Source organism: Crocodylus porosus, unplaced genomic scaffold (assembly GCF_001723895.1).
Source record: "Crocodylus porosus isolate Cpor-Errol unplaced genomic scaffold, CroPor_comp1, whole genome shotgun sequence".
Taxonomy (NCBI): domain Eukaryota; kingdom Metazoa; phylum Chordata; order Crocodylia; family Crocodylidae; genus Crocodylus; species Crocodylus porosus.
In genome coordinates, this window is record NW_017728886.1 from 232,595,734 (window position 1) to 232,615,939 (window position 20,206).

Here is a 20,206-nt window from a genome sequence, read left to right on the forward strand (position 1 = left end):
CACCACTTTTTTAAAATACATGTTCTCCACCTACAAATAGTTCAAAATAATATATCAGGCCACCAAGCTGTCCATTTCCCAGGTTGGGCATTTGTTTCTTTCAGGGTACCTAAAAAACCGTCCAAATATGACTAAATTATAAAACTCTAAAACAAATTCTGTTCATACAGACTCAGTAGAGATCTGCTACAATTTAGAAGCTAAATTCTCATAAGATTCTGTCTGTCTGAGAATGCTTCATACCAAGACTATAGGTAGGAAGTCAGACTTCGCCTACAATGATGCCTCCTGGTTGCCAGGGGATGCTGTGGTGCTGAACTTAAGACTCCCAGGGATGCAGATAACTTGGAAAGGGTTCAGAAGAGGCCCATCCACCTGGTTAAAGGCCTACAGAAAAAATCTCATGAGGACCGATTGAGGGACCTGAACCTTTTCAGCCTCCACAAGAGAAGGCTGAGAGGTGATCTTGTGGCTGTCAAACTCATCCAGAGGGGGGGTGGAGCACAGCACGAAATAGAGATACAATGTTGACCAGGGCACCCGCCGGATAACTAGAAACAATGGCCACAAACTGAAGGAGAGCAAATTTAGATTGGACATCAGGAAAAAATTCTTTACAGTGAGAATTGCCAAAATATGGAATATGCTTCCAAGGAAGATTGGACAAACACCTGGCTGGGGTCATCTGACCCCAGCACTCTTTCCTATCCAGGGCAGGGGGCCGGACTTGATGATCTAATAGGTCCCTCCCGACCCTAAAATCTGTTAAATCTATGTCCATAGAGTGCTGTGCAGAGATACCTGTACAAGGTGTGAACAAAAGCAGTACAGTTAGAATTACTGTTCATTTTCCCCAAGGCTAATTTGTGCCACAGAAGTAGTACACGCAACCTCAGTAGTGTTACACTAGTGCAGCTATGCTGCTTCTAATACCTCACTCCCTCCCTGCCCAGGCAAGTAACCTTACTGAAGCATACATCAGAAATAAGGTGGAGGGAAATGTGGATAGAGGACCAGGAGCTAGAGGGAATGGAGTTAGAAGCAGACAGGGGAAGACTTGGAGCCAGTCAAGAATACAGCTGTAGAGGGATAGGAGCCTCTATGAAGCAGACAGGAGCAAAATAAAGTTTCTTTACAATACCTTTGGTGGTGTTATCCCCATTTAAAACTAGAGGAACTGAAGCAGAGGGAGACTGAGGCTAAAACTGCCAAAAGGGTCCAATATAGCCATGATTTTGTCATAGCCATGAAGCCCACAATGGGGTTAAATTGCACCTCCTCCCCCCCAGCTGCCACTTGCCACTCCTCCTTCCCACTGTCTCTCCCCCTATTTTACTGCATGTGCATTAGCAAAATCATACTTTTGTATGTGATGCTTAATGTGCAGTAAAATAGGCTACTGCACATTAAAGCACACGTGTACATGTGCCCATCCTGGCACATCTTAATAGAAGCAGACAAGTGAGTTGGACACAAAGCAGCTTAATTAAGAAATTATTTATGACTTCCAGAGGCTACTAAACCAATACTGGATGGAAGCTCTCTATTTATAACACCATGTGAGCTGGTGAGCTGTAAGGGAATGGATATTATAAATACCCAGACTTTTATCAAACTGGTGGTTTACAAAAGGGTGAAAATGTAGCCCAGCTGGCTCCCACTCAGTTGCCATTGCCCGCACTGATGTGCATAGAATGAGGCAGGGCCCTATGGGGGAAAAATGTGTATTATCATATAATTAAAGAGGATATCAAAATGCATGGGCTCAAATTAAGACTACATGGGCATCCTTAATTCTACAATTTCCTAATTTCTAAGTGTTTGATTTAGTAGCTTGAATGTTTTTCTTTTTTAATGTTTTGTTTGGGTTTTGGATGCAACAGTCTATAAATGAAATCTTGTGCTGGATTTCCTCACTTTTAAATAGCAAGACTGTCTAATGCCAGATGTGTCAAATGACTTTGTTTTCTACATGACAATTGGCATAGTTAAAAGTGCTCTTTTTGACATGATGAGCTAATATCAGATCAGCATGGCTAGTAACATACAGCTAGCAGGAGACTTGTGTTTGGGAAAAAAAACATTGGCAATCTTAAGCTTCCATTTCAGAAATGCAGTGATGCAAAAGAAAAAGGCAGAGTTAGAGCAGATCTTAGTCACATAAATAAATAAAAAGTACTTGAAAAATGGTATTATACTAGATGATGAGAGATCCAAAATGTTAATAAGGGAGTTGGGAATTGCAGTGGTTTGCACATTAGTTATGAATTCATAACACTGGGAATATTTCCAAAGACAGTATGTAGCATATTCTTTCTCAAAACCATATTGTTTTATTAAAAGTACCACACACACCAAATGCTAAGCTATTTTTCTGACTTCTGTTGTGGCTATTTGAAAAACATGGAAGTTAAATATATATTCTACAAGTTTACAGAGGCATAGGTTGTAGCTGTGTTGGCCTAAGGACATAGGCAGACAAGGTTCTTTGGGTAAATCTGATATCATTTATTAGACCAACTCAAATAGTTGGAAACATTCTTCTTTGCAGGCTTTTGGATATAAACAATGACGGGTATATTTATACCTGAAAGCTTGGAAAGAATAATTTTTCCAACTATCTGAGTTAGTCTTATAAAAGATAGATTTATCCAAAGAACCTTGTCTTTCCATAAATTTAGAGATTTATTCATCTAGTATAATAAAGATACCTTCAGTTCTTAATAGTCCAATGCACAAAACATTATCCTTAATCAGGTATTCACTGAGAAGGGTTTCACCTTATGAAGTGACACGAAAACAATGACCAAATGAAAAGAGAAGATTGGAAGCAATTTTTAAAGTCCAAAGAAGATTTGATCTGGAAAACAGCTCAATAAAATCACAATGAACACCATTAAACTGGCCCTAACTGCTCTTTTTTGCATTGTTTTCCACTCTTTTAAATTTTACTGCTTGTTTTAAGTTTGAACAATAACAAAAAACAATACATTTTTTTTTTAATCTGGAAAGGCTAGTAGTTTGCATGTCTGAAGAAAATAGTAGCAGTACACAACTCCTGGGTGTAGCAGTGGGTTTGAGTCTAATCCAGGGGTAGGCAAAATGCTGCCCATGGGCCGGACGCGGCCTGCCAGGCCATTCTGTCCAGCCCATGGGGCCCCTAAAAAATTTAGAAAATTAATATTTATCTGCCCCTGGCTGCCTGTCATGCAGCCCCCTATGGCTTGCCAAAACTCAGTAAGTGGCCCTCTGCCCGAAATAATTGCCTGCCCCTGATCTACTCTATGGCTCCATCTACACTTTAAATTTAAGGCACAATTAACCGGTTAATCATGTCCTAAGTGGTCACCCACCCACACATTCAATCAAATAATGGCATGATAAAAAGAGGAATAAACTATAAAGTTATTCCACAAAATATGTACACTAACTTTGTTGCTGTTTCCTTCATGCCATTAACTGAATGTTTGCCAGGGCAACTGTGTCTGGGAGCCCTCTCAGGTGATCAAAGCTCCCAGCTGGGGGGCCCATGTGCTCCCCCCAGCCTCAGAGCTCCCAGCTGATGCTGGCTCCCAGCTTTCCATGGCCCATGCACCCCCATGGTTGGGAGACTGCAGCTGAAGCAGTGTCCTAGCCGCAAGGGTGACCCAGGCACCCCCATGGTTGTAAAACCACAGCTGACATGGTCTCCCAGCTGTAGGGGTGTACCAGGCACCCCTGTACCTGGGAGATCATAGCTGATGCAGTCTCCCTGTCACAGGAACCCTGGGGCCCAGATGATCTGATAGGGTTCCCAGCTGTGGGAGCTTACTTCTTGCTGGGGCAACCAGGGGAAGCCTGGGGTTGTAATTCTGGGCTCACCCTGCACCAGCAATAAAGTGTAATGGGATCTGATTCATGATCCCACAATCATGCATCCAACCAGGCACATGTGGCATGGCAGGAGGTGTGATTGTGTGGATCATACATCAGATCCCATCGTGCTTTTAACTGCATATCTTTATTTGACTCTCTGTATGATGGAATCCAAGCTACATGTAATTTTTTCATCACTTTTAGTAGTGATTCTGTTTCATTTCTCTGTTACATGGTTATTTTCTTTCTTCAACCATATTGTAATTCAATATTTGCTAGAATTATTTATTTAAAGTATTTTTTTCTAAAAGAACTCTATTGCAATTTGTTATATTTGTTTCACTGGGCTCCATGCCACTTTAAATCCCAAGGTATTCAATATTTCAAGGTATCACTCTTATTTGTTACGAAAAGAACTCTTCCATAAATTGTGTTTTGTCCACATTAATCCTGTTTAAAATTTTAACTGTTAAGGCAGACAATTTTCTTGTGTGATACCATGCATAAAACCATGATGAAAATGTCAGCTAAGGAAGGAAATATCTTAATTACAAAACATTTTCTAACATAAATATGCACTACTTATTGTTGTAGTTTAATTACACAATCACATATAGGTTTTACACTTCACTTATTCTGGAGAAAAAAGTTGGCTGTGAGGCTGATTTGATAAATCTTTAAATACCTGAAATGTGGTTATAAAGATGACAGAGATAGATTATTCTCTGTGGCTTCAGAGGACAGGACTAGGAGCAATGGTCTCAGCTTGCAGCAGAGGAAATTTAGCTTGGATACTAGGAAGAAGTGTCTACTAAGAAGAACTACAAAGGTGGTTAAGCACTGCAACAGGCTGAACAGAGAGGTTGTGGAATCTCCGTCACTGGAAGTTTTACAGAGCAGGTTAGTTGACTGGGATGGTTTAGTCAGGGACAATCCTACTTTGAAGTGGGAGCCAAACTAAATGGTCTCCCAATATCTTCCAACCCTACTATTATAGGACTTTGTCTTGGTAATTTAAAATTTACTGCAGACTTCTATAACATGATCCTAAGCAATCAATCTGTTTTCACTTCAACTATGATCACTATAAACTAATCATGGCAACAGCTAACATTTTGACTTTCTCTTCTAGTGCCTCACATGTGCAGTATTGCTGAACATGGCTGTGATCACTTCTGTATTAACACTCCTGGCTCCTACGTGTGCAAATGTAAGCAGGGATACATTTTGAATGCTGACCAGAAGACTTGCAGCAGTAAGTTATCTTTCATAACTTTGCTCTTTCTTGATCACGTAATACATGCAGACTCATACCCCTTCAAGGAGGACAGAGGCAGAAAAGTGGACTGGGATATACATTTAAGCAACTGGAGAAATAACAACTTAGGAATCTCTCTATCAGCTCAAAGCCGTGGTTCATCTACTTCAGTAATTTGTCTCAGTAACAAGTACCAGATGTTATAATGAAAACGCAGTAAATCCCAGGGTAGAATATCATGTAGTAAGTTAACCACAGAAGCAGGTCCTTCCTAACCTCTATCTAAATCAGACAAGTTTATATCTTTTAAAAAAACAACTCAAATCCTTTTGTGTAATGGAATAGTGAATATTCTCATACACACAAAGGGACATTTTTCCCCAGTTCTAAGCAACTAGCCTCAAACTAAACTAAACTTTAATCCACAGAACAGTATCCTAAGCTCTAAAAAGCATTAATATCTTATATCTCAGGTTCTGATTAATTTTTCCAGAAAATAATGGGTTTATCAAACACCTTCATTGTATTAGTTATTGTGTATTTGTTTACTTATCTTACCTTTTTAAGTTTTTTTTCTCCCCAACTATGTGCAGATTACCATGGCCATACACTTTTGAGAATGTAAAGCAGAACAAAAGGATGAGAGCATGGTTGAAGGAGACAAAAGGACTATTTATTTCTGGGTGTTTATATTTGCTCTGTGTGTTTATATTACGTTCTTCATCATGTCTCTTGATCTGAAGCAGGCAGCTGTTAAACAAATATTCTGTGCCAATGATCTGAACCCAATTCTAATGAGGCTTCTTTCTAGTAGTATAAAATAATTCAGTGTCTGGCAGCCTTAAAGCCTGATCTTAAGTTTTTTTTACTATCACTTGCCATAAATTTCACTGAGGATGTTTGCTGCTCAACACATATTTAGAACAGCCTATTATAACATTTGATATTCATGACAAAAAACTAAATTACATTAAACAGTAAAAGTAACCCACATTTTTCTAACGATTTTTAAATAAACTTTATTTTCAAAGTTTTCCATTTTTTTTATCAAATCAAAAAAGATAAAACCAAAGCCAGGGAAAAAAATGTGTCCGTTTCCTTTTCTCTTTCCCTTTCCCTTTTCTTCCCTCACCTTCCGCTCCCCACTGTCCAAAAAAAGTAAAAACAAAAATTGAAAAAAGTGACTGAGTCACAAATGGAATTTTCAAAATCCTGCATACATCCTTGTTTTGCAGCATTCTTTCATTTTTTGACAAGCTGTACTTGGGCATGATCAAATGCTCTACTAAAGTCAATGAAAGTTTTACTACTGATTTCAATGTATAAAATCAGGTAGGTTATTACTCATCAAAGCAGAGATTTTCAAAATTTACCGGGAAACATATTTTATATTAGTCTGATACATTCTTCCTTGTTTTCCCTATCTATAATCCCCATTGGAAGACAGAAGGTAGAGAAGTCTGATTCATGCAATGATTTTTTTTTCCAGCTCAGGATCTATGTGCCATTGAGAAACATGATTGTGAACAGATATGTGTGAATACACCTGGGTCTTATGTCTGCCAATGTTATGATGGGTTTGAACTTGATGAAGATGGAAAGAAATGTATAAGTAAGTATCAATTTAGAAATTTGTGGTTATTGCTGGACATAAGCCAAAGGGAAATCCAGTACATCTGAATACAAAGAGCTGCCATAGTCAATGATGGAAATCTCTCTTCACCCACATAGAACTCAAGCATGTGCATAGATTTGTTGCTGGGCTTTTTGTCAATGCACTCTGAAGTACTGAAAGAGTGAAAATTTGCCCAAATATTTTCACACAAAGTAATGCTGACATTTTGAAAGCAAGCACTACACCAGGCATTCTCGATCCCCGGGCTGTGGCCCGGTGGGTCGGCAATCCACTGCATGGTTGGCTGCCGGACTGGAAGTGGCCGCGAACCTGAAAACCACGGCTCCCCAGAGCCAGGCAGAGAAGCTGCAGGTCCTTGCACAGGACCCACAGCAGCACAGGGTTTGGCTCACCCCCCTCTCCCCGCCCCGACCAAAGTCAGCTGTGACTGCTGGGCCACGGTTTTCTGGGCCGCAGCTTGCCAGGCCGCAGCCTAAAAACTGTGGGAACCCCTGTACTAGACTTTCTCCTCTAGGCTGCCAGCAGTATACTGACATGATACCATTTTGATTGATAGGAGAAAAGTGAACAAATTGATAGACACTGGCCATAAGTTTTGGTATTACCATACAAGTGTTGTCATCTGTTGTGGTGGAAATCAGATCATAGTATATTTTGGGAGAGGGTGGAAACTCCTGACTCCATTTCAAAGTCAGGCCAGGTTTTCCACATCTGTGCCTGAGAGCATGACTCTCAGAGCATGTAGATGGGTGTTGTGTGGGAATCATGTCTAGAACTGACTAATGCCTATAACAAAACCTGCTTTTTGGTGCCTCTTATAGAGGTGACAATAAAGAAGCAAACTGAAGCCTTGTGTACTTAGGATAACAGACTGAATGAAGGATCAGGAAAACAAATATTAAATATGACACGTATATATCTTTAGGACTGTCTAAAAAACTTACTTTTCACTCCTTTCATGTTTATACCACAATAAATGCATTTCAAGATAATCTAGTTCGGCAGGTTTATGCCATTCTCACAGATCATCCATGTTGTTTTATTTCAGAGGAATAGCCTCGTCTCCTACCTTCTGCAGAAAGGCTAATAAGTTTTAGGAGAAGTTTACCTTTTTCTCCAGGTCCTAAATTTAGAAAAGCATTTGCATATGTGTTTTTTTTATCAGAAAATAACAGCAATTTTGAAATAAAACCATTTTGTATATAATGGGCATGTCTATGTGTCACCATACAGTGACGTTGCTATGGCGGTGTGCTTTAGTACTTCCTTTTGGAAGTACAAAAGCATGGTGCAGTACAGGGGCAATTTCTGCACTGTGTGGGCAGTGCACGCTTAGATTTCCTAGTTACATCGCTGTAGCAGTGCACTACATCCAGGGAGCACACTGCTACCGTGACATAGGTGTTGATCACATGTAGATCCACAGAATTGTTACATTGCCATAGCATGCTATACAGCGACATGTAGATGTGCCTAATGAGTATGAAACTACACTGGGAACACTGATGGCAGCACTTCAGCATTGTCAAATGCATCCATCATTTACAACTATGTAGAGAAGCAATGTGGTCCAGTAAATAATAACTGCACATAAAGTAGTTTTATTTCAAAATTGCCATTACTCTCTAAAACACCCTTGTATACGCTTAACTAGAAACACATGCTTTAAATCCCATCAAAACTGGTCAAATGCTAGGTCTCTAATCCCACTACAATCCTTCTTAAATTATAAGCAGAAGTAATTCCCCACAGCTGTGCCGTCTTTCCCACTAACATTTTTTGCCAGTTTAAAGCTCCATGTCATTATGCTAGCTGGCTCTTGCTATTATTTTGACAGTCCTCTTAAACCATTGTTTAGACTGTCCCAGTGCAGAATAGTACTATTTCAACATGCAAAAAAGGTAACAGACCATAACAAATGGACATTCTGCTTGCAATTTTCTCTTCTACGTACACTAGTGAGGGTTTTTGTTAGACTTAGGAGAACATGCGCACTTTTGAGGCACTTCCACTGTGTATTTCATCCTTTAAAATGTTTTAATTATTCCTGGCCTCCTGGTTTCAATATGGGAGTGCCTGCATCCCTCGACATTCTTTAGTTCATTGTTGGTTTTTTTGTGGGTTTACAACCTTTTGAAGATTTCAGAGCACATGGGTTTCGTTGCTGTGCATATCCTGATGATGATCAAACCCATGGCTGGCTCCTCAGAGGACATTCATGTACTTCTTTCCCAATGAATGCATTGGATATATAGATATAGATATATATCTATCTGTATCTATATATTTGCTTAAAACTGATGCTCATTCAAAGGCCCTAGGAGTTATGTACCATTTTAAGGGTTTGTTCTTTGAAGCTGGATTCTTTCTAAATTACAGCAAATAGTGTCTAATAGATCTTAAAGGTAGAAGGAATGATTAGATCATTTAGTTAGACTGCCTGCATAGAACTGGCCATAGAATTTCACTCAAGTGTCTCATACTGAGCTCAATAACTTATGTTTAATTATAATACACCTTCCACAAAGGCACATTTTTCCTGTTCTTCATTGTTAAAAAATGTGCCTTATTTAAAATTTGAATTTATCTGAATTCAGCTTTCAGCCATTTGTTGTCGTTATCACTTTCTCTGCTGAATTAAAGAGCTCCTGAAGATTTGGGATTTTCTCACTGTGAAGGTAGCTATACATTGCCAAAAACTTACCATTCATTCTTCTTTTTGATAAGCTGAATAAGGTGAACTCTAAGTCTAGAAAAAGATGTCACTGAATGAAGCAGATCAGCTGTACCAAAATGTGTCATGGCATAGCTGATCCACCTCATTTGGCTAAACACATGACACATATTGCCCCTTCTCCTGCCTGTTGATGGAGAAGGGCTGATATGATCTCCAGAGGCAAGTTTGGGCAAGCAAGGAAAGCCCCACTTTCCCTGCTTGATCAAACTTGTACCTGGAGATCCCAGGAGCACATCCTGGTGAGCAGGGGAAGTGGGGCTTTCCCACTCACCGAGACTCATACCTGGGAATCTCTGGAGACAGGTTTAGATAAACAGGGAAAGCTCTACTTTCCCCACTTACTCAGATGGTCCCTAGAGATTCTAGGGGTGAAGCTGGTTAAGTAGGTCTCCACAAGGAAGCACGGGGCACCAGGATCCCAGTGTCCCATGGCTTCACACCAGAACCCATGCAGGCTTTCCTGCTGGAGAAGACCACCCTTGGAGATTGTGAATAGGTCTCTATAAGATGGGAACCCCAACTTCTCTACTTATGGAGAAGTTAATGAGAGAGTCCTCTGACTAGGAGAGGGCTGGGCTTAGATAGGAAATAAGCCCAGGCCCTGAGCTGAGCAGGGAGTAAGATCCTGGAGGCTGTTGCAGGAACATCTATTCAGGAGGATGGCTGCAGCTCTGGAATGCCTACACAGGGAGTGCAGCCAGCAAAAGTTTGGAGGTTTTGGAAGGGACTAAGGAGTGGAGGAGGTCCCTAGGGGACCAGAGTCTAGAGAGGGGCTAAGTGTTGAGTGTGTGACCCGTGGAGTCCAAAAGCCCAGAGAGGGGCTGAGTGTGGCACCAGGGGGTCTATGAGCTCAAGGAGGCTGAGTGTGGGACCTGAGGTTTCAGGAACATCAAAGAGTGATGACACCTGCAAGGTCTGGTGTAGGGTCAGATGGAGCCATTCAATTAGCCTGCAAAGCAATGACCAGAGAAACCTAGTGGTCATCAGAGTGAGAGCAGATTGGGGAGCCCTGGGACAGCCTCCCTTATATAAATTCAAGTATATCCTGGTGTGGTAGGTGAATGAACAGGTGATTGCACACAAAAAACAGTGGGTAAGGGCTGCAGGGACTCCAGTGGCTTCACAGCCACCCCTGGAGATGCACCCTGCAACATGAACATCAGACCTAGATGAAGGATACCAGTATCTATCTCACCACTGCCATATCGATACAGATAGTAGGATGTGCATTAGATGCATTTAGTCACATAAGTTATTCATTTTAAGTGTCTCATAACCATCAAGATAGCTTCTGCAACCAGCTTATATAATTATCCAAATCATTGTAGTGCAGGGCTTGTGTCTTCCTTTGAAGATCTGCAGCATTTATCATAACTTGCCACAATCATCACTGGAACTATGTTGCTGTGCTAATACAAATAAATATACTTACTGCTACTGATATTACTTTGTTGGTTCTATTCTAATATCAGACCTTGTTCTTACTTTAATAGAAGGCTGTCCAGTTTCTAAGGCCACATGCTGCATGGCCACCAGGCCATGCAGACACTCCTCTCCTACTGTACAGTGCATTCATGCTTGCACCCACCTTTTCACCAGGAATCCCACCCCCTGCTGCACCTCCCTTCCCCCAACTACAATTGGGGCAATCCTCCCTTCCCCCAACTACATGTGCAGGCACAGGAATGCGATTCCTCTTTCCCCTCCCCTCACTGTAACGTGCTCCCTCACTGGCACCTCCCTCCACCATTGCACCACATGGGCACGATCCCCCATGTGCAGTTCTACTTCTGTCTCCCCCTCCCCATCCTTATACAGCCTCATGTTCACCCTTAGGTCCCCACAGTGCTTGCTGTACTGGCCTGCCCTTGGGGTGAAGGCAAGAAGCAACAGCTGGAGAAGGGAGGAGGAGCCCAGGGATGGCTGCTGTTGCAGTCAGACCAACGAGGGGAGCAGTGGCTAGGTTATAATTCAGTCCCATGCAGGTTGCATGCGGCCTACAGACTGCCAATCAGACAGCCCTGTTTTAATAATAGGGCTGCCAAGTTATTAAAAAATTTGATTCTGATTAACTGTGTGATTAAAAATTACTCATAGTTAATCATGTTTTTAATCGCACAGCTAAAAACTCAAAATTATGCACAGAAAACCTCAAATTATGCAGAAACTTTGTATGGTTGAGGGTGGGGTAGGGGTGGGAATTTGTGAAGGTGTGGGGGACTTTGTGTGTGTGGGATCTGGAGCCTGGGGAGGGGGGTTCCCACATGCCCTGGCAGAATGCTAGAGGAATGATTAGAGGTCAAGGAAGCAGGCCTTATGAGGACAGGCTGAGGGACATGGGACTCTTCAGCCTGGAGAAGCGAAGGCTCAGGGATAACTTGGTGGCAGCCTATAAATATATAAAGGGTGTGCATCAGGAACTGGGAGAATGTTTGTTCAGCAGGGCACCCCAAGGGAAGACGAGGTCTAATGTTCACAAACTACTGGAAGACAATTTTAGACTGGACATAAGGAAAAACTTCTTTATCATCTGAGCCTCCAGAGTCTGGAATAAACTCCCCCCCAGAAGTGGTGCAAGCACTTACTCTGGAAAGCTTTAAGAAATGGTTGGATGTTTATCTTGCTGGGGTGATCTGATCCCAGCTGACTTCCTGCCCCTTGGGCAGGGGGCTGGACCTGATGATCTCACGAGGTCTCTTCCAGCCCTAATGTCTATGAAATCTATTAAATGTGGGGTACTGTGGGTCAGGAGTAAGGGGCAGCAACTGGCGTAGGAGGAGGCTGTGTCTGGAGGTGAGGGGCATGCACAATGACACACATATGCACAACCACACACACACACTGCCCAGCAGGTAAGTCTGTGGAGGGGAATGGGCGTGGGGGTGAGTAGATTGAGGCGCCATGGTGAGGGAGGAAGTGAGGCAGGGCTGGGGTGGGGTGTAGGACCAAACTGCAGTCCAGGCATGGGAGAGGGATGTTGCTGCCACCTCTGCGCACACCCCCAGGGGAGGCACAAGTGACACATGCCCCCCCAGATTTGTGTGCAGAGCAGAGGCGGGGTGCTCACTGTGGCTTGGGGCATTGCACTCTGCTGCCATTGTCCTGGGAGCTGCGTAATGTCATGCTGTGCCTCTCACCACTGGGCGGACAGGGGATGCACAGCGTGACCAGTGTGTGGCTCCTGGGGCAAAGGCAGCAGGGCACAGAGAGCTGCAGCCTGCCTCTGTTCCATGCACAAATCTGGGGGGCACATATCCCTCTGTCTCATAACCTGCTCAAGCTCCAGGGCCCTATTCGCCCCTTCCCCTGCTCCACTCCCTCCCTCACCATGGGGGCTTTGATCGACCCCTTACCCCTTCCCTCCCTAATGCCCCTTCTCCCCCACAGACTTACCTGCTGGGCAATGCTCTACTTGCCACTGGGTTGTGTTCCTGGCTGCGTGCAGGCTGCAGCTGTGTCTGTGCGCACCCTTCTTCCCCCACTGCAGCAACACAGAACTTGCACTCAGGCTGCCCTGCAGTCCTCTGTACTGCCACCACTGCCCCGCTGTGGTGACAACAGTGGAGCACAGCTTGGGCACAGGCTCCAAAATCATGTGCGCAATTAATACTTAAAAAAAGGGCAAACACAAATTAATGTGTTAACTGGAATGAATTGATAGCCCTATTTAATACATAATCCTGTTTCTTTCTTAGTACAGTGTTACCTTGCTATGTAATTTCTTCTGTCTCCTTGCAAAGGCCAACCTGTATTACTGAGTTGCTTCATTGTTTTTCATGTTTTTTGCAGTAAATTATATTTGTTCATGGGTTTCTTTTGAAATAAAGAATCACATTCTAAATCCTCTTGTTGTCATTCAGAGCTGCCATATTCAACGTTTCAACTTCAAAGCCTTTGCATGATGTGATTTAGATTGATCTTTACTCTTCCACCATGCATTTTCCTTCTGATCTAACTTCATTTGATCTCTTTTAATACTGATCATTTATACCTAGCTTGGAAGAGCACCCTAACTCCGAGACGGGCAATTATTTTGAGCTGAGGGCCGCTTACCCAGTTTTGGCAGGCTGTCGAGGGCTGCATGGGTAGCCCTGCCCCTTGTCTTGGGACCAATGTCCCAGGGCCAGCACTGGTGGGGCCCAGAGCAGGGCACAGGCAGGCAGGGGTCTGTGGAGCGGGGCTGGGCTGCATCAGCAGGGAGGGGGAAGCTGGCTTGGCTCCATAGAGCCCCTGCCGGCCAGGATCCCGCACTCCTGCCACCCTGCTCTGGGCCCCATCAGCACTGGCCCCAGGATGCCAGTGTGGGCCTTCTGCTCCCACTGGCTCCCCACCCACTCACACACAGGTCCCCCGAGCCCCGCAGTACAGGCATGGGGCAGTGCACAGCCCCGACCCCCTGCTCACCGGCAGGGAAGAAGTTGGTGCTGAGTGTGGGGAAAAGTGGCCCCTCTCCTGCCCCATGGCTGGCGCCCCACATTGCAGGTGCTCACAGCCCATGTGGGGCTGTCTGGAGCAGGCAGCTGCAGCATGGGGCACCAGGCATGGGGAAGAGCCACTTCTCCCCCGCACTCCTTCCCTGCCCAGGGTCCTCCCCCCAACACTTACCTGAGCTTCCCATGCTGGGGCAGCTACATGCTCCCAGCCCAGAAACCCGGCTGGGGCTTCCACTGGGTCCTACTGCCCTTGGTTCCTGTCATTTTTGACGGGAGCCAAGAGAGAGAAATATTAATTTTCCAAAAATTTTTAGGGCCCGGCGGGCTAAAATTGCCTTGTGGACCGGATCTGGCCCATGGGCCATATTTTGTCCACCTCTGCCCTAACTCATGCTATTAATGCTGCTGCCAATATTGGTCATTTTAATTGTAAGTTTAAAGCATACTGTTTACACTTGTTGTGTTTAGATATTTTTTGCCTCATTTATGATTTCATCTTCCTTATGGTACATGTGAATAATTCAGTTTATCCAGGAAGATTTAAATCTAAGCAGAAATCAGCCATTCTATATTCTTTTGCACCAAAAAACTAACCTGCTGTTCCTATTAGCAGTGTATCTGTATGAACTGATTTGTCTGATTTGAGCGACCTTAAACTTCAGAATGGATGTTATTACCAAAAATGTTCTACGTCTGCGAATGTCATCAAGAGATACGTGCTTATCCCTGGTGTAAAATCCTGTAAATGTGAATGTACAGTGTTAAATCAGGGCCTATAACTCTCTATTTTCATTAGTTTAAACTAAGATATTCATTTTTGTGGATAGCATATATAAGTTGAATGATTTGTTACAAAATAGGTTCAAAGAGGGGTCTGCCTGGTGCACCTATGTATCAGGCACAACAGAGAATAAAGCATTACAAAATTTTGTAAGAAAGCAATGGTTTAATTGCAATTTCTGGCATTTTCTCTCCTATTTATCAGTGGGACATTGAGGGAGATCACTGTTAAAGTGTCAGAGATGTTTTCCCAAGATATTTTAGACCTTTACCGTAGGAGGAAGTAGTAAAGAGCACAACAAATGAACACTATGTTATGGGCCCGGTTTGTTACTCAAGCCTTCTTCCTCTTCAGAAAGGCTAAATTATCCAATTAGGAAACAGAGCAAAACCATGCCGCTCAAGGAACCAAGCATACATTTGCTTATTAATACTTAAATAGATCCTCACAGCCAGGCATTCATCAGCAATGCAAAGACTGAAATCTGACCACTCAAAATGTTCATTGAAAAATGTTGAATGGCCGGCAACTTGATTGTCCTGTGTTTTCAAGGATAATGTGTGAATAGAAAGGTTAGATTTGTAGACTAAACTGTGTAGATGCAGTTGTGGCTTCTTTACTGCTGCTAAAGGAAGCTACAGAATACAGTAACTCCTCTTCAAGGGTTTATTGACAAGGAAGCAAGAGAACCCAGGACCATGTCAAAAACGAAACCAGGTCTCCTGGTTGGCTTGCCAAGCCACACTACTAGGCAAGATCACCAGCCCAATGAAGGCTGCTCCCATTCAGAAGAACAAAAACCTTCCAATAAAATGCCCTTGTGCTAAACCAGGCTTTCATCCTCCAGGATCTCTCCTTCAGGGACTGCTGGTCCTTCTGGGCTCACTCTCCTCTTGTTCCTGGTGCAGCTGGGTGTGCTCTCCTCTCTTTCCTGGCACTGCCGCAATATTCATACTGCTGCAGCTGCTGGGCTTATGTTCTTTCCTGGCACTGGTGTGGTTGCTGTCATCTCCCTGCACTCTCGGCAGTTTTCTAGCTGACTTCTGGGTCCTTATGCTCTCACCAAAGTCTTCTATCACCCCTCTTAAATAATTTCTCCCTTTCCTTCTCTCCCCCCAAGTTTCTTCCATGAATTATTTATTTTTTAACCCTTTGTTAAAGGAACAAAGGAGCCTTTGTTCTTCTGCTCCTTTTAGCTCTCATCACTCACAAAGATCTGGAAGACTTATGTAGATGTTATAGGAATGGACCTATGGAGACAGCAGTATACACACAATCCTGCTATAGTACCAACAGAACTGGGTAGGGGGCATAAACATCCAGAGGTAAAACTGGAAACTAGAAGGAAATGATGGACATGGTAGAACCAAGAAATTTGTGCCCTGCAGAAAAGTGTGGGATAACCTCATCAGACGACTGCCTAAATGCATTATTCTTTCTCTAAGAAATATAACTCCCCATTAAAACTTATTGTATTGAAATATACACAGACTTATACTAAGAACTGTGAGTTGCATGTCAAAGTACTTACATTCTGCTGTGTATCCCATTAGTAGGTGCAGATGTATGCAGATGATAAAGTTGTTAACTGAACTGTGAAAGACAAATAAATAAGAAGAAAAACTAGAAAGGTGTATTCTTGATTCTAATTGTGGGTATTTTCCATAATATCCAAATAAAATATAACAGTGACTTGTGGTGGGAAGTCTTTTATAATACTTCTCAGTATTTCCATGGGTATTTAATTCCATGAAGAATTTAATAGCCCACTTGTTAAAAGAAACGTGGCAGAAAGATTTCCATTTTCAACAAGTGCAACTAGCCGTAACCAGAATATAAGAGGATAAAAAGAATCAATAGGTAGACTCTGAGCATGGCCCAACAAAGCTAACCCCTTCTTGAGAGAAGTTGATTTGTGTCCCAAAATTATTATAACAGCAAAATCATAGCTGTGCCCAAAAGTAATTGGCAAGAGAAAATGTGCAGCTCATACAGTCAGTACCATGTCGTCTCCAGTGTAAAGTCTGAAGAAATTGGCATCCTAGCTATTGTCAGAAGCCAATGGAACTACTCCTGAGAGCAACGGCTCACCAAAGCAAGTAAGGGTTTATGGTTTATCATTCAGAGAGCAAACTGGAGAAAACTATCCTGTGTGAATTATTTATTGGTGTTCTCACTTGTTCCCACAATACATTAGAGACTGTATGGAAATAGGGAGGAACAGCCCCTTCCCCAGTGATACTTCAATCTAAAACAACCGATGGGATAACAGAAAGTATGAGGGACAAAAGTAGGCAGGGTGATGTTCCTAATATGTTGATAAAACATTAAAAATAACTGTGGATGGTATCTAGTTGTCCTTCAACTCTACTGTTATTAGTTGGCCACTTGCTTATAGGCATCATGGCAGAAATGGGTCTTTGTGAGGGATCTGAATGTAGAGAAAAGAGTGGTCTTTTGGGGAGGGTCAGATAGGATTTTCCTCAGGTAGGGCATGGTCTGGAAGAAACCACAGTACAATGTAATATTTTGCAATTAAATACAAGGAGAAAAAAAGGCTCTTATGGGTATGCTTTTTCTTTAATTAAACAAGCATTATTTTTTATGGGAAAATTGTATATTTTCTATGATGTGTTATTTTGTTAATACATCTTTTGTAACATCAGAAATTTATCCATGGTTGGCTCTGGCTTCAGGAGAAAGCTGCTTTAATTGTGCTACACATGGTATAATTAAAGTACCTCTTTAATAAATGTGATTTTTATGTAGAGCTATTTAATCTGGAAATGTGGAAGGTGCTTGCCAGGAAAGTAGCTAGGCATGAGATGCAATGGGTAGTCTAAATTGTCTGGATTCAAACCAAAATATCTAAGCGTTAGCAGGAACTCCGTCAATGAGAATGCATGGATTCCCTACTTTCGTGATTAAATTGTTTCAGCAAATATCATCAACAGTGAAGAGGGTGGGAATGGTGGAGAGACCTGATTTATTCAGCTAAGAAACTGTTATCTTTTAAAAGGACATATTGATTTAATTTGGGAGGGTGAAATAATAAAGTAACAAAAAAAAGTTACCAGTAGCTAATGCAGTGCTGTTGCTTGGCAGGAAGAGGAAAGTACCTCCTCAGATTTGTTTGTAAAATGTGGCACATTGTATTCACAGTTCAGACAAAATTAGCATAGTGTGAGCCAAGCAATGTAGTATGGTAAGAACCCTGGCTTTGTTATTCATTTCCATTTAGTTTCTCCTAAGAATTATTGCATGAAGGAAAAGCTTAAGTTTCAGGGATTTTCCATCTTGTAAAAATAAGATTTATTTGCTAAAGTGATATAGGACACCTAGGTAATTATGTCAGTCTGCACCTGTCAGACAAAAGGCACTATCTAAGTTGAATTATATGTGCTTGCCCTTTACTTCGATAGCTGTTTTGCACATAGAGTTCTTCAGTGATATAAAGCAACTGAAGCTGCTGTCCCTGGTTCCTGGCTGCTGAAACAGCCTCTTATTGATACCATAAGCAGCTGAAAGTAAGTTATAGAAGTTGTGCTGGTGACTGGCAGAGGCTTCCACTGGTTTCAGGTTTGTGATGGAGGGGTAGAAGATTAATGTAAAATAAAGCCATTTTGCCTTTCCACAGTGTTTGCTATATGCACCTTGGGTAAACCTTAAGACCAAGGCATTGTTAAAAGCACTGAGAAGACATATTACAAGTATTCTTATAAAAGTTTTGGTTAGCTCAAGGAAAAGGAGGGCTGATGACAACATACAGTGGGGGAAGCAGTTTTGAGAGTCAGATTCACATCTCAGTTATACTGGTATACAATCTTTGAGTAATTGGCACTTCCCAGTATTAAAAATAAGAAACTCAGGTTAGTCTGCCCCTTTTGATAAAAACAAATGTGGGCAGATAGGATTTTACTCTGAGTCTTGCCTGTTAGATCTGGGATAGAAGTTCAATAAATCAATTTAACCTAAATCAGTTAAGTCTGATACTACATCCGCCCAGGTTTATCTTAAACCAGTTTCAGCCATTTTGAAAGTGGTTATGTGCACTTAATTTTTGTTGTGTTACAGATTTGAACTGGTTTCTGACCACTTATACTGATTTATGTGTAATGTCTGTCCCTAGTCTTAGCCACACATGTGGTCTGCCATTCATAATGAATCCTGGCTACAAAAGAGGAAGTAGCTCCTGAATGTTGGTCCATCAGTTATCGCCCTAAAACCTTCAATTAGCAAGCTGTTCAGAGCAGAGACCCTGTTGACTTTTATTTGTACAACTTCAGTTCCGACCATAACATAAATATATATTTCATAATTATTAAATATGTTTTATTTCTGATTCCATGTATCTAATTCTACACATTTCCCTGGTTTTTCTTTTTCAGTTGTAGACTTTTGTGCAGTGGATAACCAAGGCTGCCAACATGAGTGTGTTAATACAGATGACTCCTACTACTGTAAATGCCATCCAGGGTTTATTTTAAACCCTGATAAAAGAACTTGCAGAAGTAAGTTGGGGAAAAATATTAAGTATGATAAATTTGCTCTCCTTGTACTCTCTCTTTTCCCTGATAATTCTCAATTGCTCCTGAGAACATTTGTAGAATGTCTATTTATAAATGAAACAATGTTAGATCAGAAGAGCAAGAGAAGTTTTCTCCTTCTCTAAAAACAAGAAGTTCTTGCCCTGAGATCTTGCTTCTTCTGGTAGTTAAATCAAAAGTCTCTGTTTTGCATGGCCCCTCTGATTATAGCACTACTTTATTTTAAATGTCATATTTCCTAACTCAATAGATCAGGAAAATGGGTCAGTTTTACAGAACACAATTTCTAAATTGTCTTTTGTTTATAAAACAAGTGTAATAATGAAATGCAAAAAACCCAACATTAATGTAGTGGTAAAATTGCACATCTAAGTAGGCTGCACTCAGGAATTATGAAAGGAAAGGCTAAAAGCACAGCCTTACCTCTGTTTCTGTGTACCTTATGAGAACAGATTTTTTGTCAGTGTGTGTAGATAGGTTTAATTCCATTAACTACTCTAGAGTTGCATTGTTATACCAGTAGCAAATTTAGTCCATATTATATAATGATATGAACAAGAATGATTTCTTAAATTAAGCAGTGCAATATAACACATTGTATCTGCATCCTTGCAATCCCATAGAGATCTAGGATAACCTGTGACTGTGTAAAATTGTATCGTAAAACATTACATGGCAGAAGAAAGCTAGTGTCTGTCAATGTAGCTTGCCAAAGACTTACAAGGTCTGTTAGGACTGCATGCCACAAAATTATTTCCATACCTATGCATATGTATATAGCCGTATGACTGTGCCATTCAAAATATTACTCATACTTCCTACTGCCAGAGCAGTGGTCCAGATCAAATGTTGCTCCTTCCAAAATATGGAGGCTTCTAAAATGTTGTATTTTTTCAGATTAGATTGATAGAAGAATTTGAAACTCAAGGGATCCTCAGTGTGGGGCTTCCGCTTCCCCC

General features: G+C 41.8%; 1 protein-coding gene across 9 annotated transcripts in view; it reads left to right on the forward strand.

Annotated features, from left to right (window-relative positions):
• The window catches only part of MATN2 (matrilin 2), an 87,106-nt gene that overhangs the window by 28,400 nt on the left and 38,500 nt on the right, over positions 1–20,206 (forward strand). For all 9 annotated transcript variants that reach the window (XM_019550961.1, XM_019550970.1, XM_019550978.1 and 6 more), the window contains exons 3-5: positions 4,988–5,110; positions 6,603–6,725; positions 19,089–19,211. In XM_019550961.1, coding sequence (XP_019406506.1) covers positions 4,988–5,110; positions 6,603–6,725; positions 19,089–19,211 — 369 coding nt within the window. The remainder of the gene's footprint in view (positions 1–4,987; positions 5,111–6,602; positions 6,726–19,088; positions 19,212–20,206) is intronic.